This window comes from Zonotrichia leucophrys, chromosome 3 (genome assembly GCF_028769735.1).
Source record: "Zonotrichia leucophrys gambelii isolate GWCS_2022_RI chromosome 3, RI_Zleu_2.0, whole genome shotgun sequence".
Classification (NCBI taxonomy): Eukaryota; Metazoa; Chordata; class Aves; order Passeriformes; family Passerellidae; genus Zonotrichia; species Zonotrichia leucophrys.
Window position 1 is genome coordinate 78,360,162 of NC_088172.1, and position 26,591 is coordinate 78,386,752.

At 38.7% G+C, this 26,591-nt stretch overlaps 2 protein-coding genes across 3 annotated transcripts in view; one reads left to right on the top strand and one right to left on the bottom strand.

The window, feature by feature from the left end:
• The window catches only part of RBKS (ribokinase), a 72,221-nt gene extending 68,306 nt beyond the window's left edge, over window positions 1–3,915 (bottom strand). The window contains exon 1 of the mRNA XM_064708930.1: window positions 3,515–3,915. Coding sequence (XP_064565000.1) covers window positions 3,515–3,564 — 50 coding nt within the window. The 5' untranslated portion in view covers window positions 3,565–3,915. The remainder of the gene's footprint in view (window positions 1–3,514) is intronic.
• The window catches only part of BABAM2 (BRISC and BRCA1 A complex member 2), a 162,222-nt gene continuing 139,095 nt past the window's right edge, over window positions 3,465–26,591 (top strand). Inside the window, exons 1-3 of one of the 2 annotated variants that reach the window (XM_064708927.1) lie at window positions 3,465–3,522; window positions 7,263–7,422; window positions 24,630–24,706. In XM_064708927.1, coding sequence (XP_064564997.1) covers window positions 7,295–7,422; window positions 24,630–24,706 — 205 coding nt within the window. In that variant the 5' untranslated portion in view covers window positions 3,465–3,522; window positions 7,263–7,294. Of the gene's footprint in view, window positions 3,523–3,875; window positions 3,974–7,262; window positions 7,423–24,629; window positions 24,707–26,591 lie in introns of those variants that run through there. The other variant, XM_064708928.1, reaches the window with a different exon arrangement.

Here is a 26,591-nt window from a genome sequence, read left to right on the forward strand (position 1 = left end):
GTTTTCTACTACTATTGCCTGCTATTGCCAATGCAGTGTTGATTGTGATTGTGACCACAAATATGTTTTGCTCCTGGTCCTATTAAGCCAAAAGAGTGTGGTTTACAGCATGTATGTACGTGAGGTTGTTTTGATCATATGAAGTTCACTTTGGAAAACCCGCATTCTGCCACTGCAGCGCTACAGGACAATGAGAAAAGAATTTCTAATGAGAAGAGTGTTTTAAAAGCAAACCACTGGGGCCCTTCCTTCTAGAAGAATTTTAAGACACGCTACCCTTTCTTCTGAATTTGATTATTTCTCAGAATTACATCTGAGTATCTGTCTTCAACTAAAGGTCCCTGTCCTTTTCTGTCTTGGTCTTTATGTAAGATTCAGCACATTTCAAACTGTACATTTCCATTTCACATAGAGGTTGCACTCCTTTAAATCATTAGTTTACTGTACTGAGTAAAACCATTATATGCTAATTCTTTTTTTTCATGGTGAATCTGGCTACCATATGTCCAGTGGTGGCTTCAAGCTTTTTGGTACCTTGCCTCTACAGACCTGGGAATGTTTAACATTTAAGTCTGCCATTTCACCATTTCAAGACCACCATTTCAAGTCTGACCCTCTCCAGTCACAGGGTCAAGGTTGTGTCCTGAAGGGCCAACAGGGTATTTCACCAGTTTGAGTTATAACACAGCATTGTGTAGCTCTGGCAGAGTCTCAATCAATGTTATTACCTTCTAAGAAAGACAGGCTTTAGCGTTGAGTGGTGAATATGCCCATTAAACACAACATATACAAAAATGTGTCCAGCTTCCTCTGTATAACTCTCACAAATTTATTAAGGCTCCTTCAAATGGGTGATAGGCATTTAACTTGATCACTCTTGTCCATTTCTTTTATAAACTGAAACATCAGCACAAATGACAAACTCACAAAACCCCAACACTCTTTCATTCCAGCTGAAATGAACCCTAGCTTCATATCCAGAATATGCAGCCCCCTCTAAATCTCATATACAAAGACAGTCAAGAGTTATGCTCCTGGAATCTAATCCTAACCCTAATGTGACAATTTTTATATTTCACAGAGCTTGTTTATAGTTTCCTGTTCCACCTAGGCACAATCAAGCCTACTGCTTAGTACTTTCTGGGAATTTTACCCAGATTTTCCTAACCCAGGATGCATTTAAACAATGTCTAAAGGTGCCACATGGAAATTTTGGTCAGATTAAACTCTTGCCAGCTAAATTTAAACACACTGTTCTTATTTTATGAAGTCCCTGAAGTTCTGTGCTAGCAACAGAAAGAATGAAGCCATCCCTTCTTTTTCAACTGAAGCTGATTAGCTTATCACTTATAAAAAGCCCTTTCAATGCTACTTAAAGCAGAGGCTAATAATGATGTCAGATATGTACTTGTGATCACATTTGTACACTTCAAGAAACACTCTCAGCCGATTGAAAAGTGAAATGGCTTTTCTTCAGCCACTTAATCTCAGCGTAACAGCATCTGTCACTCCAGCCCATGGTGTAATTTCTGGTTACAGTATGGCCAGTTAATATGCCTTCAAACAAATGACTGCATTTCCATCATATCAAACATGCAGCCAAAAAAAAAAAAAAAAGGAAAAAAAAAAAAAAGTGTAAGAAGTTTTTTTGTTTGTTTGTTAAAGTGTCAAGAAAATCCCAAAGCTGCAGTTGTCAGCAGTGCTAAAACTGGCAATTTTATTACTACTTTTCCCTCCACATTTTAGACAGACAGGAAAAGGAATGTCTTGAGGTTAGAGCACCAAGTTTTGCATTTCAGTGCGACGTCATAAGCATCTGAGAGCTCATTCACACATAACATCAAGATCAGTTTCACAGTTCTTACTCTGACTTACTAGACAACTATTCTACTTGGAAAGCTGCCAGTATGTTCTGCAAATTACACAGAGCATTAAATCTTTCTGACACAGGTTCTATGATTATTTAAGGGGCTCCATCATTTCTGCAACACAATTCTATGCCTAAGCAGTACTCACTCCTCAGTTCCTCTAATTACACGTTCTGCACTTTCTTGACCCACAGGCTTTGGTATAATTGCCTGTCGATAAAGGACTTTTTTTAATTGCAGAATTCCAAGCAGGACAAGCTGATGCTGTCCAGATACATACACTTTAAATCCTATTTTAACCAAGTCTGCATGTAGAGTAAGGAGATGTGTTTAAAATAGTACAAATCAAAGACTGATTTCCAACTTTACTGGGACTGACAAGGCCAGCCAGTTCAGGTTAGAATTTGCATTGCCAATTCTTGCAATTTTGCTTGAATTCTCCTGTTATTTAGTACTGACTACAAGGCCAGGGCTACTGGAACCAAGAGCTTTCATGAACTTCTGTACTTCCAATTTTCAAAGAAGTTCCCAAACCTTACCTATGTACAAAAAAGAAAAAGGAGAAAAAAAAGACAATGAGACCCAAGTATTTAATTTGAAAAACAAAATGCTCAGAAAACAAATAAAGATTTATTTTTCATTAAGATATTAATTTTAAAACTTTAAAAATAATTAAAAATAGCTTTGGGGTTCAGAGCTGCTAAACCTTTTTGAGAGCTTCCTATATGCACTTCTTGGACGTAAATATCTTGGGAGGGTCTCCCTTTTTTCCTCAATCTCATTTGAAAGTGTCACACAAAATGCTGTATGCAAGTAATCAACTTACAACCTAGTGATTCATGGAGCTAACTCTGTTTTCTTTGCAATATTAACCTTACTTTCTCACTTTTCCAGTGGACACAAGTGTGCTTTGAACTGACAACGTGTTAGGGTTGACCAGCTTGATTTACTTTCATAAAATCCTTTCAGACTCCCGTGCTGATACCGAGTGTCGGAGCTCCAGGTTTCCCGTGCGGGTGCCTACGGAACGCTGCTTCCCCGGCCAAGGCCAACACCGACCCGCCCGGTGAAAACACAGCTGAAAACACAAACCCGAGTCTCTCCTCTCTCCCGAGCCACAGACAGCTGATCAAAGCTCCGGCACGCAACGCGTTCAAACCTCTCCCCGTTCCCACACTCTTGTTTCAAAGCACTGTTTGCAGCTGACATCACCCGGGCGAGCCGCCCCCCCAGCCCTCCGCAGAGTCCCACAATCCCGGAATGGATAAGGCTGGAAGCGACCACAGCGGGTCACCTGGTCCGGCCCCACTGCTCGAGCAGGGTCATCCCAGGGCACAGGAGCGCGTCCAGACCGTTCCTGACCGTCTCCAGCGATGGAGACTGCACAGCCCCTCTGAGCCATCCGTGCCTGTGCTCAGTCCTTTCCTCTGCCGGGGCCGAGCGCTCCGCCCGCCGCGTCTGCCGCCGACCGCGCTCCTGCCCTGCCGGCCTGGGGAGCGACGTGACACCCGCCTGCCCCGGCCCGGCCTAGCCCGGGGAGGCCCGGCGTGCCGGCGCTGCTCCCCGGGCACCGTGACGCCCGGCGCTCCCATGACCTCAGGGTCGCTCCGCCCAGTGCGGGCAGAAAACCCGCACCCGGTACTAACCTGACCAGGTCGGTCATACAGGATCCCACCACCACCACCTCCGCGGCCATGGCGCCGGGGCGGCCCTTGGACCCTGACCCTGACCCGCCCCGGGCCCCGCCGCGGCTTCCCGGGTTGCCATGGGCGACGGGCTGCCCGCGGGGACCTTCGCCCGGCAGGGCTGTCCCTGCCGAACGCCTGCTGCCACGGCCGTCCCCTCTCCCTTCCCCTCTGTCCCGCGCCGCTCGGGCCGCGGCCCAACCGCCGCCGCACGGCCTGCGCGGCGGCGCGGCCCGCACAGGCACTTGCGGCGGACGCCAATATCGGGCCGGTGAAGACCCCTCCGGCCCGGGTGGGAGCGGCGGCGGCGGCGGCGCGGGGGGAGCGGAGGCGCGCACGGTGCGCGGCGGGGCGGGGGCGCGCACGGCCGGCGCGGGGGCGCGCACGCCGTTGCCAAGCGGCGAGTTCCGGCCGCCGTAGGTAATGGCGGGGCCGGGACGGGCGGGATGGGGCGAAGGAGCCGCGCAGGGAGAGCGGGAGGGAGCGAGCAACGCCACAGCCCTTCCCGGGCCAGCGGCGGGCGGAAGGGGACCCGGCGCCGGGAGGCTCTGGCCCGGAGCCGGAGGAGGCCGGCGTTAGCACCGCCGCTGGGGCGGGGCAGGGCGGGCGCAGCGCCGCGGGTGGCGGCACCAGCTGGGGAGGGAGCGGGGCTTGGCCAGGGTCAGCCCGGAACGGGAGTGGATGGACGGAAAGTTCCCCCTGAGTGTAGGGAGAGCTTCTCTCCTCTGTGGGTGAGCGCTGGAGCAGATTGTCCAGAGAGGTTGCGGAGTCTCCATCACTGGAGAGACTCAAGAGCTGACTGAACACAATTCTGTGCCTTGTGCTTCAGAATGACACTGCCTGAGCGGGGAGGTGGGTCCAGGTGACCCGCTGTGGTCCTTTCCAGCCTTACCCATTATTCTGGGATTCTGAACCTTCTTCCGTGCCAGGCCTTCGGTAACTTGGTTGTTTACCGGGGCTCCGCAGGTGCACATTGCTGATCGCATTCCATGGATGTGTTCGGGCACGGCTGCAGGAGGCGGCGGTCGTGCGTCCCCTCCTTTGCCCGCTCCCAGCCAGACACAAACTCCTGCCACCCGCCCCCACAGTGAACACCACGCAACCAGCCACGCCGAGAGGGTTAGACAGGAGAGCTCCTGTCATGCCTCCAGGTTTCCATCACAATATTCGCCTTTTCCTTTTCAAGTCTTCCCGTAATCCCCGTTATGGTATGGCCGGTGGTGGAAGGACAGAGGGTCTTGCATCCCCAAGCAGAGCCTGGGACTTCATGGTTACTGTGTAACATTAGTGCGAAGTCACAGTGATAGCCAGCTGAATCTGGGAGGATTCAGCTCTTAGTTTGTTTGCGTCTTTCAAAGGTTTTGTTTTGGGAGGGAAACAGTCCAGTGAATTTTGTTTTTCTTTATTCCCCTGAGTTTGTTTGTGTTCAGTTTCCAGTACTGTGGGAAACTTAGGCTGAAGAAAAACAATGTATATGACAAAAGAAACTTAGGAAACTGGTACAAATTGTGTTCTAGTTTGTAAAGCCCTTTGTTTACAAAATAAATCAGCGAGTTTACCTGATAGCAACCCTTTTAGTATTGTGTATCTGACTTGGTAAATGGAAGGTACTGTGATTTTAAGAAATGATGCAATAAAATACAGAAAAATGATTAACAGTCATTTAAATCTTGTTTTGACAATATCTGCAAATTTTATTAATAGATAAGGAATCTCATTTCAAAGTTCATTTTGGAAGGTGCTTCTGGTCAGCTGTGATCACCAGGTGTATCACGTCTCTCAATTTCACCCTCATAACACAGTCCCCTTAAAACACGTCATTATCGGAACCAATTCTCTGATCTTCATGTATAACTTCAGCATTGCTAGGATAGCATATTTTTCAGCATGTTCTGATGGTTTAAGAAGTTCTCACCTTCATCAGTCCAGCTGCTCCCTGCTTAAAATTACTCTTCCCTATGGCAGGGCTGGCAGACTGAAGTATGTGCCCTCTTGGTGCACAGTATTTTAGCTTAGACTAATTTTTATGAGGAGTTCAATCTAAGCCATTGGACTTAGCATTGAAATATGTCAAGAATGGACTTGTGTTTTCTCAGTCCCTCTGGGGAAGAATAAACGTGAGTAGGCAGAAATTTTCAGTAGAAAAGTAGCAAACCAGAGGTAGTATCTTAAATTGCTGTAGGTGTTTGCTAAACAAACTTAAGTTGTTCCATTGTCAATTAAACAAATCATATATGAGAATCCATTATGTGTCAGGGCATGGATACATAGTCTTCAGCTTCTTCACTGCCATAAAATGTTGGAGCCAGTGTATTAAAGATAATTACTGCTTTTAGGAAGTCTTGCTTTATTAGTCTTTCAGTTTGCCTTTAAGTGCCTGGCCTTTGCTTTATTAAGATACTTTCTGAATGTCTAGGACAAACACTCTTGAGCGTTGCTTCCTGCTACTCCAGTGTGAATGGCTTTCATGAGAACAGAATGTGAAATTTAATGTTGCTCCCAGTTCCAGAGATTTAGTAGATTCTGCAGAATATCCATTAGTTACTAATTAATACTTGTAAACAGAGTGTGAGAAACAACAGAAAATTGCAATTATTGCCATGAGTTGTTCACACTCTTGTTATAGAACACTTACTAATACAGTAGTCCATATGCAGTTTTAAGAAAGTGAATGCAATGTGTATTAGTGTTTTTCAATTAAATGCTATTTTAAAAAAAAAATCTTAATGCTGAGGGTTTCTGTATGAGCTTTTCTGTTCCACTTGTCAGTGGCAAGTTCATGTTACCTACAGTCATTTACTGCCTTGTTTTCCAAAACTGCCAAGTTCAGTTAATTTTCATGTGAAGCTCTGTGCCTTAGAATGTGATCAAATACATTAATATTTTAATAGGTTGGTTATCCTTCTTTTCTCCCACTTCTCCTACCAGTGTGTTGTTGTCCATTTCGTGCTGCAATGACTTAAAATGTGTGTATGCTCAGTTTCTACTTTTCACCTAGAAAGCAGCAGGTTCCTAAAGTGTGCTAAATTAATGGCCTAATTGATTTAGCATAAGGTCGCACAATTGTAAGCACTTCTGAACAAGCCGTGCTTAAAATGTGTTTACATCAGCTTCCTGATCTGTTACATGAAGGAAGATTAAGATGCCTTTCAAAGAGTGCAGTGATGCCACTGAAAGAGAAGCAGTGTTAGCTTTTAAAAGGCATCATGAAGTCCTGTAAATTGCCACCTAATGAAGTGATATAAAAGTAATACTGATTATTAGTGAGGACACTAGTGTTCTTGGAAATTACAGGTGAGAATACTGAGAGGTATCAAACCCCTGGGCCCATTGCAGTTAATGTAAGTTCCACTGATTTCAGGGGACATGGAACAAGTGTGACTTGTCAATTACAGACTGGGAAGTGTCAGAGTGGCCCCCAATTTTATTTCTCATTCTCAGAGGGATAGGGCCTTAATTAAAGGTGCCTAGGACATAATTCTGGCTTTATGTTGATACTGAATAAACAGGCTTCGTTGAATGATGCAGAGATGGGAGGAAAAAAACCACTTGTGTTTATTTTTTCTCTATAAACCTTTGCACAGTTCTGTTACTCTACACTCCTGATTTTTTGCATGCTTAGCTTTTTTTCTATTGATGTTTGCAAAGTACATGTGAATCTACATCAAATAAGTAGGTAATTTTTAAATTTTATTTTCTCCCTTTGCAGCTCAAGAGAAGAGGAAGGAGGAACATAATAAAATGTCACCTGAAGTGGCCTTGAACAGAATTTCTCCAGCACTTTCGCCCTTCATTTCCAGTGTGGTCAGGAATGGAAAAGTAGGACTAGATGCTACGAATTGTTTACGGATTACAGACTTGAAGTCTGGGTGAGTTCATAATCCAAAAAGAACACCCAGCCCCTCACAGCTGTCTTTTCAGAGCTGAGTTTTATTAGGTGCATGTGTTTAAGCATTTTGAACACAGCTGGAGTTGACATACTAGCTGACATACTAGCTATATTATTTCTTGTCTTAGTACCATTTTGTAGTTTGGGAGACTAAATTTGTCATATTTTTGGCAATAATAATCTTGTTAAGACACTCGCATCGCTGCCACTTGATAGTGCCGATTTTCAGCAGTGAGATAGCTACAAACACTTTTTTCTGTTGTTTATTGCTTGCTTATTCAATCTTCTCTGTATACCAAAAATTGAAAGACAAATTTGTGTGACCTTACCTTAGTCATGAATATGCCAAACCAGAAGAAAAAGTAACTTGTGCTTTATCTGGCCTCCCTCAAGATCAGTACATCAAGTGGCTATAGGGCCACTTGAAGTGTTTGAAATAAGCTAAGCTGCTCCTTTTATTTTTAATTCTGGAAGCATTCAGATTTGCTTTCAGGTAGTAATAGAATTTTGGGATTTGCATATACAAACAGACTTTGGTGTATAACCTCTGTGAATAATACATGAGAAGAGTGAAATGTTTAGATGACACATGTCAGAAATTGCTTTATTCTTATAGAGTTGAGCATCTAACAGATCTTTTTGATTCAGGTGTTTGCTTTTTTTTTTGCTACAGGAGCTCAGAGACTGAAATTACTTTTGGTTTAGATATACAAATCATCTTGTTTGTACAAACTACTGCTTTGTATATAGTTTTGAATGATAGCATAATAAAAATAACAAAAGGTGTTCAGAACCACCACAAATCACTGTTGTTTAAAATGCAGTTCGGCTGAAGACTTTGTTTAATGTGTTTCTGAAGGCTGTTTTATTATGGGTTCATGAAAAGCTTCGGAGGTGCTTTTCTGCTTGTAACAATGCCTTTTCAGGAAGGAGGTTTGCATTCTGGGGTTAGTTTGAAAGGAACCATTCCCTCCCTGTGAGGTGCTGGGACAGAGTACAGATTTACATGGAGGTCTAAGAAGCCATGACTTTGTTATTAGTGTTGACTGGCTTGACATTTAGGCTTGCAAATTACATAAGACAGGCTGAGCAGTTCTGCATCTGCTGCTGTCATTTCATGCTAGATCTTGCTTTCCCTTGAACTAGTCTTCTAGGAAAGCTGTGATGGGAGCTCTTACATTTTTCCAGTTGAAGTCTAAGAGAAAGGAATACAAAGAAAAGTAGAGCGAAAACACAACTGTTTGTTGGGAGGTAGCTAAGGGGTTTGCTCTCTACCCACTGAATGCTTATGCTGCCTGTCTTTAAAGTAAGTGATTAAAATAATAAGAAGTGATATTTTCTAGCTGACTCTTTTCACAGGTATTTTCAATAGGTGTTTAAAGTTTTTGGCCACTGATCTTGCCAAGAAGATCTTGTATTTGCTTTGTTAAAACCTGAATGTTTTCCAGGGGTTTATTCTTTAAAAAACTAAAAGCTGCCAGCAGCTGTGCCTGTCACTCAAGCCCAGTGATTCAAAATGTGTTGTAACTCTGTTAACGTGGAGTTTACACACAAGTACACCACCTGACAGAGGCTGTTTCATAGCTTGTTTAAAGATACTGGCCCACCTAAATGCACGTGTTAGAAATAATTTTTTCCTTGTTCTGGAACATAAACCTCATTCTTTATTTTGAGTCTTTGTTTTAGCTTGAGGTTGTTCGGAGATGGAGTCAGGATAATCAAGATTCTTCATTTATTTCAGAATTATTTTGAAGGCTTTCTTTCTTTGATACAACTAGTTTCTTAAAACCATTGCTGTAAACAGAATTAATTAACAATTGCTGGAAATTTCTTTGAAATGTAAATTTCATGCATGTGCTTTTAGGAAATATTTTTGTTTGTTACAAATAAATTGTTAGTTATTTATAACAGAAAATTCTGAATTCATGTGTCAATATGGAAATACAAAATTCTCATGATGTAGTGCTTTATGTTGTTGCTGAACTGGTGAACAGTGCAGAATTACTTACCATACTATGGATGAATCACAGTTTTACAGAGATGTCCCTTCCATAACTCAGGATCTAGGTCAGTGGTCTTTAACTTTGATACAGGAGTTCTTTGACACGCCACTGACTTTCTCAGAGTCTCATGTCAGCTGATAAATAGCAAAATCCCTAACCCACAGCCTTATTAGTAGGTCTAAATTTATTGCTTCATACTGAGTGTAGAGGAAAACTTTGTAGGGCATTGAGAGTTCAAAAATGAATTGAAGGCCATTGGCCCACTCTCCTCCCCTGACCTCACATTATGAGATGATGCAAATGCCTGTGTACTTTCACTTTCATTACACTTTTTAAGAGGAAACAAAATAATGCAGCCAAAATAATCAGAACAGGCAAATGTAGGTGGCATCAAGATGAAGAAAGAGAACTGTGAGGCCATTGAAGTTGGACATAAATGGTAAAACATGAGAACTATTTTTAGAGAAATGGGGATGAAGTTCAGGATATCAATTGCAAAACTCCCTTCCATTTCAATGGGTTGAAATCAGGCTTTAAACTTAGAAAGTAGAACCAGGCAGGTTTAGATGAAATGTGCTAGATTAAATGTTTGAAGTTAGATAAAGAGCAGTTCTTGTTCACAAGTGAGTATGACCACTTGGGAGTACTATCAGTTCAGAAACTTTGCCTTTGAATAGTGATTGTACATTTATTCACACGTGACAGGGGTTGTACACACGCTAGTCTAGGCTGTTAAAACCCTAGCCTAGCTTAAGTTTATTACAGAACATGCAAATATTTTCTGCTTTACCTGGTGTGTTATGTGATTTATAATATTTTAAATAATAAATAAATACAATTTTACTGTAACCTTTAAAATCTTATGATATTTAAGGTAATCACCTCAACAGCTATTAATTTTGACAACAGAAGCCTCTCTAAGCTTCTGGGGAGGAGCTGTATGGTTGCTCCACTGTCACATACCTTACTGTTACTCTCAGAGAAAGTTAGGAGTTAGTGTTGTTACTCCCCTTCCCTAATGAACCAGTGCTTTACAAGGTGTAACAAAATAAAATGTTCAAACTGAAGATCCATCCATTCTCATTTCTTAGGTTTTAGAAATAGAAGCTGTGCTTAACAAGGAATGATGGTAACATACTGAATAAAGTGGTACTTCTAAGGCCTTGCCCACTCAGAGCCTTGGTTTTGACATTCTCAGAAGTGGAAAGTATTTCCTTTCTGTTTCACCAGTAGAAGATCAAGTACCAGATTTTAGCCTGTCACATCAGTTGATTTTGATTTGTAAATGGCAAGCATATTAAGCCTTTAATTATTTGAAAAGTCAATCCATATGTCAGATAGTTTTAGTAAGGAACTTGTTTTGCACTTTTTCTGACTTATGGCTGAGATTGACAACTTTTGTTGTGTTTTATAAACTGTATTAAAGAGCTGATGTTAGATGTATGAAGTATGATGATATGTTAATTTGCTTTGCTTTCAAGTGTGGGAGGGAAATATGTCATAGTAAGGAAATCCTATTGTTTTGCAGTCTTTGAGTATGTAAATGTTTTATAATAATATGTTACAGTTTCATAATGTCTATGTGTTTTACAAACTTATTAGACAGTACCAGTCTCATAAGACACATATATTTACATCTATGATTAGGATATTCAGAACCAAGTACTATTTATAGACTTTCTTTGGCCCCTGCTGATGCAGACCCCTGAATGGAGCTCAGTGATGGGGCGCAACAGAAAAGAAAGAGGCTCTGCAACGGAAATACTAATCAAAGGTTAGGTGGCCAAGTTTTCTTGTAAATAGGGCCCCACAGTGAACAAAAGTAGAACTGGGGTGTAAGGTCATGTCTGAAATATAGCACCTTAAGCAGCATTGATTCTGGTGATAAGAAAACCCTGGCAGGCGTCTGTGTTGCATTTATAAAAGACATTCTTCAAGATGACAGAGTGCATGAAAGCATATTTAACTCTTGCATAGGATATTACTTTGTTCTAGACCCAAGGAAAATACTGCTGCCACTTGAGTCAATGCCATTTATTGTATCATTCAGTTAATCTCTACTAGTGTCTCTTTGAAATACTGACCCATCTTAATTAGATATTAAAATCTACTCATAACCAACTGAATTGTGGCTGCGGCATTTTTCTTAGCATTTACACATATAATCATGGGAAAGATGTTGAATAGGGAAAAGTGATTATTATGTAGATTCAGAAATAGAGGATATTTTCCTATGTGAAGGGTGTTTAATTGTTGTATAATGTAGAATCCAGTTATTTAAGAGACTGCTGCTTTTCCTATGGTGCGTTACAAGAGTGAAAGACATAGTTGTGGTGGTCATTGCCTTTGAGAACTCTTTTTTTCCCCTACAGCTGTTCATCAGGGCCCATGCTTGAGCTTCAAATTATACTGCAAGCCTATTCTTCTTACTCAACAAACTTGATTTTGTTTTTTTAAATTACTTTGATGTGTTCCACCAGGCAAAATTTCAAAATGAATACAGTGATTTAAAGCTGCATATATTAAGATTCTATTTTTTTAGATATCCACTCATAACAAAATTTTAAATTTCATACTTTTATGGTTATATTTATTCCATATTTATGAGAGGATTAACTGTGGAATTTTTTATGTAAGTGGTTTGTAATAAACATGTTAGTATTTTGTTCTTTTCACTTGTCTTATTCACTATTGATTTTTGCCTCTCTGTTTGATATAGAGCTGTGTGTGCAAGTTGATATGTTCCTGAAAGAAACCTATATGAAGAGTGGTCAAAGGAATATAATTTTTTCTGGAGTAAATTGCAACATAAAAAATTATTATCAAGCTGTAATAAGATATTTATAACTTTATTGCCCTGCTTCCTAAGAAGCAGCGATGATTTACTTTTTTTCTGTTATCAAGTAGACTGCAATATGCTTTGGTATTTCCCTTTCTTTTGGGCATTTCCCCTTTTAAAGTAAATATGCATTTTTATGTGCATATTTTGTGAAATAATGTTGATTTTAGCTGTGAAATACTATTATAGTACTGAAGCAGTTATTTAAAGCTTTGCCTTGGTCTTTTGCATTTGATTATTTTAAAATGAAAGATTCTACTTTAGTTACTTGAGGAAGGTTCATATCCATCATTCACATTGATGTCTGTAGGTAATTTTTTTAACATGTTTATGTATGAAGCTTAATGAATCTGACTCTTCTGAACACAAGTACTATGAAAACCTGTTTTAAAAAATAGCTGTGTTTTGTGTAAAATGTGTACTAGAGAGGATGTGGCAGTTTCTAGGAGGTGTGGTCTTATGAGTCCTTTGCTGCTGTATACAAGGTTGTTTCATTCCAGTTTCTGATGACAAATATAGTTCTTCACTGCAAAGAATCTTACTACTAGAAGTTCATCTCTCAAGTAAAATGTAAAAGGCTGAAGCTCTGATGGGACAGTTTGATAGAGTTTGTGCTGTGGAGCAACACTTGGAAGAGCAGTTTTTCTGTGCTGGTAAAAAAAGACTTGACTGTCTCCAAGGTTGCATTGTCCTGCATTTGTTTCAAAATGATGAAAAAACAAAGGCAAAACGTCTTTCTTAGAAGAGCATACATTTGGCAATGATTTTGTAAATAATCTCTGCAATGTTTGGTATTCTTTTTACACCAGTTTTAAACAAGGTGCTTGAAATTGTTCAGACTAAAAAAGTTTGTGTTTGTGAATTTCAAGAGCTATGAGGAAAGAAAGGATTTTCAAAAGTAAAGATAGCACTAGATAATTGCAGTAACTTGGGCTCTCTTTTAAAAGACTACATCCATTTTCCTGAGATTTTTTCAGTTTAAATACTGTACAATATGTCTTTGCTGGTACTTTTAGATGGGGGCAGTGAGTAGCTTCCTCTTGTTTGGCCTTGAAGAAGGTAAATGCAGTGTTTATCACTATTTCCATTTAATAAAAATGAGAACAAGCTATTTGATACAACTGTTTCTTTTCTGTGTAAAGAGAGCATCACATGCAGTAGTGCCAATAGTGTGCCAAGTGCTGTTGGAAAGGTGTACCTTAACAAGGTGTTTAAATTGTGCTTTTGCTGTCCGTATGCTGGGAATTCATTCAATGTTTCTTGAAAATGGGGCTTGTGTAAGTGTAGGTCCATGCCCAGGTCTTTCTGTTTTAACCTTTGCATTGTGCATCACTACAGGAGAAAAAATTCTTAAGACTTTATTTTTTGTTATAAAGACAGCTAAAATCTAATAACTGTTATCCAGTCCAATTTCTTCACAGCCAAGTCCTTGCATTTGTTTTATGTGAACTGAACAGATCTCTAGCATGCCATGTGTCTTGGATGCATATTGCATTTCACCAGAAGCTGAGAACAGCTCACTTTTTTTTTTCCTCTTCTCATTAGTAGAGAAGAATACTTTCCTGGTGGTCAGTACATTCCTGCAGTCTTACATGTACAGTTATTTCTTGTATGCCTGATTGTCTCATATGCATGCATGTATACATGGCATAGCATTAAAAAGCTAATGTACACTTGGGATGAATATGAAGCTCAATATTACAAATTTTTGTTTTAGCCTTTTTGTTGCAGACATTGTCTGACGAGATTAGGGGCTCTAAAAGCATAGGAGATGATCAGAGGCTTTATCCTGACAGACGAGTATGCAACAGTGTTGAAGATCAATCTCTAGCAGTATGCAAAATAAAAATGAATCATGAAATGTAATAATTAATTATTTTTAATCTGTTTCTTGATATACGATCTTAGGTATTTACCTGGCCTTGCACTGCCCAGTGTAGACATTCTTTGAAGCAGCTATTCTCTAACTGAAAATGAGCATTTCAAAAGAATACTTAGAGCTGTATGTGTAAACTAACAGAGTCCAGTTTGCTCAGTTTGATGTCTTTATTGAAGATGCTCAGTTCAGTCCGTGAGGTATGCCTCCTAACTAATCCATAAAAAAATAAAAGTCAATAAAAGGGAACATGCTTATTTTGTCTTTCCTGAGAGAAGGGAATTTGTGTCTGAGGCAAACCACTCCACAGTGCAGGCCACAGGTTCTTTTCTCTGTAATCTGTGGTACATGACTGAAAGAATAAAATTAGACCACTAGGACTGAATATTTTTCATTATTGTACAGTAAAAGAATTGCAATGATAAAACTGAGTTAATTAGGCCAAATTGCAAAATTTCATTATGGGAAAGAGACCAAAAAAAAGCTCTCTAAACTTACATTGCCTAAAAAACCCAGTCTCAGATTCCTGTGCATCACTGTATGCATCACTGAAATAATATCTTTAGACCAAATATATGACATAGTAATGGCTGTTATGTTTTGGATGGTCAGTTCTTTTTTCACTAGAAAAACCTGATTATATTGGTCTTGTTTATAGTTAGGGCTACCAGTAAACTTTCGAAATGTCTCCCAGTTTAATTATTTCTTTCTCTCTCTTCTACTCCTTCCTCCAGAATGTTGGCTTCAGTCTCTTCAGTAAAAGTTGGTAGGTTTTTCATGCATCTCAGCCGTTGATTTTTTTTGTTGTTTTGGTTGGTGGTCATGAGTAATACATTGTTTCATGTTCTTTGTTAAGAATTCTTCTATACTGAAAATTTTTTAAATTAATAGATAGTGATTATCTGTCCTGTTTTCCAGGTTGCTATAAGTGTTAGTCATAAGCCTTGACTTAAACCCTATGAGAGTGACATGGTTTCAGGCCAACTGCAAACAGGCAATGAAGACACTTAGAAGGAGTAATTTCCTCAGAGATTTCTAATGGTGTAGTGTCTTCCGTGTACGTGACTTCCATTGTTTTAGTTTTAACCTGTTGTGCATAGGCAAAATTCAGTTTTATTAGATAGATGCAGGAAGGGGGAGAACTTGGGAATGTAGGAGAGGTGCTAGAAGTAGCATAAAGACTGATCAAGGTATCTGTGGTGGGCTGGGGACTCAAACTTACAAGAAGTTAGGGCAGATTGGACCCTCTTTTCACTGGGATCTAAAGGTGACTGTGCTTATAAATAGTCTTGTCATTGCTGGAGGTCCTACATGGTTTTCTGTGCCTGTGAGGCTGATAAGAGATGAGCCAAGCTTGGCTTCTGCTGTGGTGGTGGAAGAAAACAGGAGCTGCACATTGAGGGCAAGGACAAGTGATTGCAGGGAAGAAGAGGATTTTTTTGGCTGTCATCAAGAGAAATGTACATGGAACTCCTTTATTTAGGGATAGTTAGATGGGACCGTGGGGAGAGTGATGCTTAATCTTTTGCTTTATGGTATCAGCTCGAAAATTGTATTAGCATGGCTGAGGTGGCGTTGAACTGTGAGAATTAATGTGAGAATGAGAAGTTAGAGAAAGAAAAGGTGAGCTGAGGGGTTCTAGAGTGAGACTTCTAGAGAAAATGTAACATGCAGTGATGTGGGCCTTGCTTTCTGCAGGTGCAGTTACACGGGGTGGTCTGTTGTAATTTTATCCTTTGCCTTTTGATCTTTTTAGTCTACTGTATATCTTTATTGTTGTAATTGATCAAAAATAATGCTAGAAATAGGAGAACTACTGATATTTTTATTCAGGTGTTATCTTTTCATAGGCTTTGTGCTGTGTCTCCAGTCTTGTAATATTTTATATAAATATACTTAATCTGAAGTTGCCCTTTTGAATATGTGTGCGACTGCAAACTATGGATTTATGTTCTAAATGTGGTGATCCTTGCTTGACCTAACTGTCATAGTCAAAGAACTGAATTTATTGTTGTATTAAGATAAATTTCTCCTGAGAGGCTATAAATTAGGAAATCAATTAATATAGGCATCTGTGACCAAAAAGTTCTAAAACTCTGCAATTAGAAGACAACTTTGAAAGGGAAATGGAGAAGACATAGGATCACTGGATCCCACCTAATACCCATAAATCATTGAACAGTTTGGGTTGGAAGGGACCTTGAAGATCCCTGCCCATCCTGGGCAGTGATGTGACCCATTTATTGTTTATTTAGTTTTTTAAAGGGGGAAAATAAATAAACATGGGCTATGATTTTGGTTCTTGAGGTTTTTCCCTGATACCAATTCACTGCGTTTTTCAATAAAATGAAATAAATTACTTAGAAAATGGATAGGGAGTCTTTATGGCAACTACAGCCAATATTGAGAGCAATGCTATGTGGCTTATTAAAGCTGATGTTTATAATAGCTCGGCTTTTGTGATGTGCTGTATGAGTATGCTTTTTCTGTGAACACTGAAAGGATATGAAACTCCAGGTGGTTGACTGTAATTTCATACTTGGTGAAGAATGGTTCTCTTTTAGAGTAAGCTAAAAGTAAAATTGGTCACTCTCTGATTTTATTTTTCTTTCTCCAGAAATGGAGTTCACTTTAGTGAACAGTAGAAATAAAACATGTGACACGTTTTATTAGGTTGTAGCTCATTGCAAAATAATAGATAATTGAATGGCAGCTGTGAAAATCTGAAACATGATTTGAATCTGTCAGGAGGGGAGGGAGATGAAGTAAATCCAAAGGATGCATCTGCCACTCCCTCATACTCTTCACTAAAATTTTGCTTATGAGTTCCAAGAATTTGGGGTACAGCTGGTCTTCCAGTATAATGAAAGAGTGCCTTTTCCTTGTGTGAACATGTGACAGTTTATGATACTGGAAATTCACTAGTTTATTTACCTAAACATACTATACTAGATATGTGTATGTTATTAGTGTTGTTCCATCGCAATTGTCTTTATTTCTGTTCAATTTTTGATCATTTCCTCATTAAAATTTCCATTTTCTGTTTCTGTTTCATTCTTTTGAGGCATGTGTGTGCCATGTGTAGTCTTTAAAAAGAATTACATGCAATTACCAGAGTATAAAAGATCTTGCTTACAAAGGAAATCAGTTTGATTATCAACATTTCTAAAGCATGTTTATAAAATATGTTTTGTTGAAAACTTTGTCCATGCTTAATTATATTTCTTAATTAGTATCATCATTAGCTCCCTGAGACCCAGTAATAATGATCTCCCACCCTGAACTACAGAGATTCTATGAATGGAAAGTTATGAGATAGTTTCAGAGTTTTTCTTTCAAGTCCTCTTTCAAGTGCAGTAGATGTGGTACTTCACATTTCTTTTTTTGTGATAGCACCTTCCAGCCTGTCCTGCTATGGTGGCTGGAAAAGAGCTGTTCTAAACCCAACTTTACTAGGCTAAATAAACAGGGAGTTTGGTACTAAAACCATCCCAGAATCATGAGAAGTTTGTGTGTGTTTTAATTTAATATAGAAGTTTTCTAAGAGGATTTCAGAATGTATATATATATATAGGTGTGTTTCCTCTGTTTCCCTCAGAGAGACTGGGCTGGACATCTCCCTCCAGCAGAGGCAGCCGTGTTTTGGTGACTGCTGCCACAAGGCTCAGGCAGCTCTGAAGGAGATTTGTAGTTCTACAAGTCCCAGAGCTCTCCCCACCTGCAACATCTGCTTTGGCAAACTCTCACTCATATTAAGAAAATCTATGTTTTCTGTTAATATACAAGTACTGTATTTATTTTACTAAGATAGGCATAAGAACCTTTTATATAATGTTTCTAGTGAAAGCTGGCAGCTGATTTGATTTTAAATAGTTATTTGAACTTACCTTTTAAAAATACAAATCTTCCTATAAGTGCAAAACGAAAATGAGGGGTTGTTTTTCTGGTATATATGTTCTGCCTTACATCCCACTGCTCTCTAAAAGTTCCAGTTAGTGCAATAAACTTCTTACAAGAAAATGTAAACGTATGTAAAGGAAAATCAGCCTTTACAGTAGATGAAGGTTTTATTGAAGATATCATTGACATATCTGGAGACACTTTGGAATTTCCCAGATAATAACTGTGGCTTGAAATGTTGTTGCAATTACAGACTATCACCTATGCTATCAGGATTCAAAAACAGCATCATAATCGTTATTGCAATGCCAGAAGTAGTCTTTGTCTATAGTTTATATTTATACTAATTTTGAAGAAACTGGATAGGGTACAAATGAATTTTCAGAAAACAGTGGGTTTATCTACTAGGTTTTTGTTTTTTTTAATAATTAACAGTTGACTTTTGCTTTTTAATATTTTAATTAAGAGATGCATTTAAGTAGTGATTTAATGTAACTGTGTTTTAATTTCCCAAAAGTAATGCTGTGAGTCTTTTAAGAGCAAGTCCCTCTTTCTCTAATATGTGTAATATATATGTCTATATATGAAGGGAAACTGAAGGTGTAAGTTGGTTGACTTGCCCATCTCTCCCATTTCAAATTTTGCCTGGTTGACATAATTTTAGTTGGATCTGTTTGTTTTCAGGAGCAGCTGATTGATACTCTAAATACTGTGTAGGAGCCTGTAAAGCTTTGTGCAATGCTGCAGGGAGCTACCACCTGATAAACGGTTTGGGCGTCAGTGTCAATGCTCTAAAAAGTGATTTTCACCATTTTTCTGTTTCCTGATCTCGCAGAAAACCTGTCACCTGCAGGCCTTCCTTTTATTCACCTCCATCCTCCACACACTTTAATTATTCTTAATGCCTCTGTACATGGCATACCCATCTGTTGTGAGTTCTGCAATTAAGTCTTAATTAAATGGGATTAAATACTGTGTCTTCAAGGAACATTGGAGCAGATTTCCATCTACAAAAATTGGAGGAAATAAAAGTCTGAAGGCATCGACAAAGACTGTTCTACTAGATTTGAACATTGAGGTGCTTTTCTTAAAAAATGCCATGAAAGAGTTTTGGATGGAATTTTGTGTTTACTGCCTCTTATTGGTAACAAACAAACAACCTGTCTTTGCCTCTGAACTGCATTTGAGTGCTGCTGGCAAAACCTTCAGTCTCTGGAACTTTGATTGAACTGTGTCTCGCCATTCCTAAAATAATATTCATTCTTAGCCTCTTGTATTATGAAAGTAACTTGACCTCCTTTTCCCATAACAGTATCTTTGTACAACAGGAACAGTTGGAAGTATATTGTAGGTATGGTGGGAGGGGTTGGGAATGCAACCAGTGGTCAGAACTGACTTTGTGATGTTGCTTATTATTTGTATGTGTGTGTTGGTTTTTAGCTGTGTTCTCCATTGAGGTGTTTCTAACAAAATGTGAAGCTCTTTTGGCTTTTACACCAAGAGTCTGGTGAACAAAAACCAGTTGTTTGTTTTCCAATGAAGTACCGATCCTCAAGAACAGCAAGTGTAGCAGCCTAAGCATCATGAGATTAAGGACGCTTTTGCATCTCTGACTATTCAGGTTAGGCAGTGGCAATATTAAGTTCCTGAAATTATGGAGGCTAAAATTCTTAGTCTAATTTGACTTTGCTGTTGTACAGTAAAATTCACTGATTCAAGATGATTTGTCTTCTGATAGTAAAGGCAGTAAAGCTGTGTGATCTATGAAGGAAGAATGACTAAATGCATTGCATACTTTTTAATCAGTAAAAATGATAGTCATCAGATAAATCTTACGTGACTATTTGGGCTTACACCTATACCACAAATTAAAAAAGAGAAGAAATAAAAAGAAGATTACTCATTTTCCTGTAGAGCTATTGGACTTCTGTTGGCAGTTCTGAATGTTTGCTATAGTTTTATATGGTTCTAAGCGGGAGATTTTAGGAGTGGCATAAAAAACAAGCCTCTGACAGGAATTTTGGGATATAAATTGGTGGTTTGGAGAGAGGACTTGATGGGTTTGGGTTTTTGTGGTTTTTTTAAAAGTCTTTGGATAGAATAGCCATCCACCTCCTGACTTTCGTGATTAAGGTGATAAACACTTGTGCTTTTGTTTCGTTGCAATCCCTTCAGTTGTCACAGAACATAATTTTGGATAAGAACTTACCAGAGTCCACATGATTTAAAACTGCTTCTCTTGTGAGTGCTTTCAAGTGATGGTTTTAGAAAACTAGTTGATGAGAAGATGGTTTTGAAATCTAGGGTTATCAGAGTGGCTTCAACCCTGTAAAATATCAAAAAAAGGGGGGGGATATAGCTTAAACAGAACTTGTGTCAGTTCAACAAAATAGTCAATCACAAATATTCTGGTATAAGAGGAAACGTTGCTGTTAAACTCAAGTGGAACTGCATTCTTAAAGGCTTTTAGGATACTCTGATCCATTTATGAGAAAAACACATTGTACTATACCTGTTGTTGTAGACCGAGGCCTTATTCCGAGCAGCAAAACTGAGTGACTTTCCTGGTTTGTATTGTTATTATTGTTGTTGCTGTTTTGTTTGGATATTCTTTTTTATTCCTTCTGTGACTGGTAAAGAATTCAGAACACTTATAACTAAGCATCTGGTGCTGACAGTGACTTTGAATAAGAACGAGTTTAGTTTACATGTGTTGTATTAACTGTGAAAGAAACCTGTTCCCTGTAATCACAGACAACCTGTAAGGTGCATCAAACACTCAATGAAGGAATGTTCTACTTGTCTCCTACTTGGAATAATTACTTCATAAGGATGTAATGTATCTCAGTTTGAGTTTAATCTGCTGTATCTGCTCAAGAAACTTAGCTAAAATTTGATGTGAAAGGGAACAAGCTGTATTCAGCTGTAGTTGCTGCATCCTCAGTTCCATCTACCAATTTCCAACCATAAGTCTCAGCACAGACCTTTGAATAGGGCAATATGATTTTAAGCAATACACTTCACGATATTCCTTGGTTCCAGAAACTTCCCAGGTTGATGATACTTTGATTTTTTTAATAGGGAAACCATTGTGGGACATCTTGTGGTATAGCATTATTCATCTTATGAAGACTAAGATGTATCACTGCTCTGAGCATCAGAGCATTCATTCTCACTTCAGTGGCTTTCTTATGTAAAATATTTATATTACTTAGAGAAATAAATGCAAACCAGTGTAATACTTTTCCATGAATAAAGAGGGAGATAGCACACACATATATGATGAGATAGAGCCAGCTTATGATATTAATTTTCAGCACCAGGTATTATTGTTCTATATGTCCCTCTAAAGAAAAGACAACAAATAATCTTTAAAATACTTAGTTACAAGTCATTCATTTTCAAATGTTACTTTTGTGTGGAGCACATTAAGGAAAAGGATCACATTTCCAAAAAACAAAAGTCTTACATTTTGGAGAAGACAGAGGTCATGTTTCAGGGTCAGACATGTATCCAATTTTTAGAGGTTCTGTGTGTTAAGGAAATTCAAGCAGGAGATAATGTCCATAGTCAGGCCATTACTTGGGGCTTTCTGTTGAAATGAGGTCACACATAGACTCCTTCATGTACCAAAGTTTTGGTTTGCCTTAGGAGTTTTGTTCTTTTGCTGTTTATTCTAAAAAGAAACTGCCTCCTTTCAAATGGATGTATATAATATTTCTGCTTGGTTGCTTCGCCTATTGCACTTATTGAAGTCTCTTGTGCAGCCCAGCCAGAGCAATTTGGGGGGAAAAAATGTTAATACTGTCACTTTCTATCATTTCTAGACCAATAAAATTAAAAACATCTCTAGTACAGTATAATAATATAGGAAAAGCACTTAGTATTGCTTTTAGGGACATTTACCATGAAATAAAGCTTTTATTTTAATGTTAAAGAATATTATACTTTCCGTAAGTATTTCCAAATGGCCCATTGTGCTAAAAGAATAGATTGTAGGGTATTTGCCAGATCAGAAATTTTTGTGTCTGTTGAAAAGCTAACAACAGTGTAATTTTGATGGTATTTGAGAAATGTCTCAGACTGTGACCCATGATACTTTGAAAGAAATTTTCATTAAATATTAAATGATGTTGCAGAGATATTTTAGAACTTGAAAAGGGTTTTTATGGTGTGCTTTTTTATGGTGCGCTTTTTTTTTTTTTTTTTTTTTTTTTTTTTTTTTTTTTTTGTATGCTTCCTAGAATTGGCCTAATACCTTTGTAAGCCATAGAAACTATTTGGAAGTAGCTGATATTGTCAGTATACTGTTAAATTCATCCACAGCCATTAAAATGCCCTCACAGTGGGCACTCCCATTTTGCTGTTCTCACCTATTAAAAAAGTGCATCTTGGAAAAGAATTATATTCTCTTGTTTCTGTGGTACTAGGGATCCAATATTTTGTATTCTTAAGTTGATTTTACTCCCGATGAGGCTGGCGATGCTCACTTTTTTTCAATAAGCCCTACCTAGGTGTAATTTAAAGATAAATAGTACAACCATTAAATCAAAATATATTTCAGCATTGGTCTTTTTGTCTTACATGCTGTATTCCCTTTCAAATTTGCATCATCAGCAGGTTTCACAAAGCATCATTTCTTTTCCATCATCAGTCTTTCAATAAAATGTGAAGTATTATTCCAGCAGAAGAAAGCCAAGTCAGGTCGTTCTTCCTGGATGAAGCAAGATGTAAACTAATCCTTTTTTGAAACTTGCTTTCCATTCAAGTCTGCACATACCTGATAGTAGATAATTTATATCTAAATTATGTCTTTCTAGATTGTTTCTCATGATACTCTCACAAGATGTTGCAAAAACCTTTCTAAGGCAAAGACAGGACAAGATAGATGTGTTTCTTCCTTTTGATTTGAAAGGACAGTTATCTAATTTCTGTGGTGATACTGAAAAAATATGGTGTATTCTTGCTGAATCAGTGTAGGCTGTTAACTGAATGTGGCTCTTAATTGTATCTGCCTTAGATCCTAGTTGCACATAAGTGGTTTGCTTATGTTTTCTAGTATTTTTTGTGGAAACTCCATTTAAGTGAATTGATCTGTAGTTTCATGGTTGCTTCTTTTTGAGGAAGCTACATGCAGGCACGAATTTGACTGTAGTAAGTGTAGCTCACTGGATAGAAACAGTCTGAAGTTAGTGCATATGGTTTTTGTAACTTGGAAGTGGAAGGAGGGAAGGAGACTGTAGAGCCAGGACTTTAGAGAAATGGCTCTCTGAACTATTTTGAGTGTGTGAGTGATGATTAAGGTTGTTCCATTTACCCTGTTGCCTTTTGTGCAGTGGGAGAGATAGAGCTGCAGGAGTTATGATGTTTTTTCTGAGGTAGGATAAGAATTTTTGACAATTTTCTGGCCTACCCACCTTACTGCTTTTGGTTGTGTGTATAGCCCAGTAAATGTGGGTTTTATTTCAATATGTTGTCTGTGGTGTGTGTTAGAGTGATCTGATATATAAGTTTAGTCAAGTTATTTTACTTTGTCTACCCTTTTTATCACTCACTCTTTTTCCTAGAGATGACCAGTATGGCTTTGATTTCTAGGTGGCTTGCAAAAATTGTGCTGGGGCTATGAACAGTCCCCATTAATGTTAGGCTGGAAAGAAGATTCAGGGCTATCAAGATCCCTAAAAACATAAAGCAATGAACTTCTAAGGGCTTCCAGTGTTTTTTCTCCTGGTACTCATCATATACCCAGCAGCCCACAGCAGAGAGACCATTCCTGCCAGTGAAACAATGTATGTCCCTGTTTCTTCTTTTGCAGCTGAGATTTTGAGATTTTTTTTGTGTGAATTTTGGTCTATGACTTAGAGGCTATGAAGAAGTTGATCATCTCTGACCTAAGCACTAAACAGTTTTCCAGTGACTTTTCTATTCATAAAGTGCTTACTTACCACCATGAGCCCCAGCTGCTTTTCCAGTGCTCCAGATAAACAGGAGAGTCACAGACCAAAAAGATAAAATGTTATTATAGCCGCAGGTAGCTGATTCTGCAACTTGCCCTCTTGAAGGCTACTGTGAGACTTTTCCTCAAGGGAAAACTTTAATGTTATAATAGGTAAAAAATTAATAAATGTTAGTGGCTTAAAATTAAGATTGATCCCAGTTGTATGGGTGGCAGGGACAGGGAACAGGTAACCATGTTGCTGTGACATACAGAGTTGTGATTTGCAAAATTATATACAAAGTGGAGAACTTGATGGCTTTGACTGACTAATTGGGAGCATTCTGATTACACATTCAAATCAGAGCATTTTGCATGTTTGTTTTCTTTTTAAAATGGGAGAGAGTTGACACAAATCCTAACATTTCTAATGCTGTGGTGAGAACTGCTGAACAAAAGAGAATGGGCCTCCTGCATCTTTCTCACTTCTTCTTCTTTCTCAGAATCATAAGGATGAGTATTTCTGGTAGTCACAATATCTTTGCTATTAATCATTTGTATCCTGTAGAATAATGTGTTTGCTACCATCTGTGACTGCTTAGCACATTCTTTCTTCTCTTATCTTTCTTTTTAGTTGTACATCCTTGACCCCTGGACCCAGCTGTGATCGTTTTAAACTGCATATCCCTTATGCAGGAGAAACACTCAAATGTAAGTTAAAAAATCTTACAGCTGCATTTTGGCTTTTCTTTCAGTGTTCCATGACCCACTAATTTTCCAGTGTGTCTGTCTAACTTTGTGAGTATTGAGATACATGTCTTTGTTGTTTTCTCTTAAAGCTTCAGTTCCAAGAACACACAACCATCAGGAACATGCAATATTTAAGATAAGTTTAAAGGCTTCTGTGAGACTACAGTTTTGAAAATTGAGTTTTAAAAGCCAAAAGTCACAAACTGATATTTCTAATAAAATGTTATGACTAAGATAATCTCATGACCATTTTTAGATTAATTTATAAGCTGTATATGTTTTGTGTTGTTTCTTTGTGTCTCTTTTAGGAATAATTCTTTATTAAGCTCCAATAAAAGATGTTAGTCTGCTATTTTATTAGTTATCTTTAAACAATGACTGGTATAATTACCCAGATCAGGGAAAAGTGAATTTGATTTCTCTGATTTAGTGGTATTGTTAAATCATCTTTATGCTTAGAGAACCTGTAGACAACTAGGTCATTTGCCCAGTCGTAATGTGTGTTCTGTTTGTCTTAGTTTGTGGTTTTTTTTAAAGGTTTAAGATAAAATTTACTTTTGTATATTTTTAGAAGGTAACATTTTCTAAACACTTGAACTGCTGAAAAATGGTTGTGTTGTTTTTATCTCCAACAAATAAAAAATGAGAGAGGATGAAGAATTTCAGATAAAGTAAAATTAAAGCCATGGCATTTATAGTTTTAGGACAACTCTGGTAAAGCCATGCCTAGAGTACTATGCTCTGGTCTGTTACCAGAGAAACATGGACATATGTAGAGGGATAGAATATAAGAAAATGAAGATAGTGTAGAAAGTAATCTCACCCCTAAGGAGTTGCAGCTGGGCCAATTATCAAATATTGGGAATAGGCCTGACTTTAACAGGCCACAGCTGTGACCAATGAGAAGAAGAGTGCTCTAAAAGAGTGGGGTGGCTGCTTGAGGAAGAACTGGAGTTGGTTGGCTCTTTTGTGAAGAAAGAGTCAGTGCTCTGAGGAGCTGTCCACGAGAAACACCAAGAAGGTATGGAACTTTTGTGATAAGGAGGCAGCAGTCTGGAACCCCTGCAATAAGATGGCAACAGACATACTGTAATGACTACAGCAAAAGACTACAAAGATGATCAAGAGCTGGAGGATTTGTTGTATGAGGAGAGGCCAATATAGCTGGGGCGTCTTAACAAAAGAAGGGGCTCAGGGCAAATTGCACCAATGTTTATGAATACCTGATGGGGATAAATGAAGAAGCCTGGCTCTTTTCAGTGGTGGTCACTGAAGGGAAATGGTCACAAACTGAAATGTAGAAAATTCCATTCAAACACAATAAAAACTCTTTTGCAAGGGTGGTCAAAAAGTAGAACAAATTGTGCTCAGAGCTTGTGTAGCTTCTGTATCTCCATCTTTGGGGCAGTACACAACACAGATGGGTGTGATCCTGAAGAATCTCCCCTGTTTGCCCTGCTCTGAGCTGAGGGATCAGACTAGGCAGTCTCCAGTGGTGCTGTCCAGCCCTAGCTATCCTGTGAGTCTGGGAAAGTGTGCTGTGTGGAGGAGAAGGTACTTGGTGTGAACAGAAATGGTAAGCATTTAAAACACTGCTTTGGTAGTATCCATTTAGACTGCACATGCTGTAGCTTCCAAGGCATTTTATGTATTAAGAATTTTATTGTATTCATTCTGAAGCTTTTTTTCTTTGGTGTTTTTTTTACAATATGTCATGCACTGGAATGCATTATCCTTTATGAATGGAAACCAACAAAATTAAGCTTATGTTCTAGAAGTACATTAAAGCTTCCATTTGGCGCCTGTAGGAAAGTTGCCTTTCCTATAAGTTGATCTGCAAGCTTAC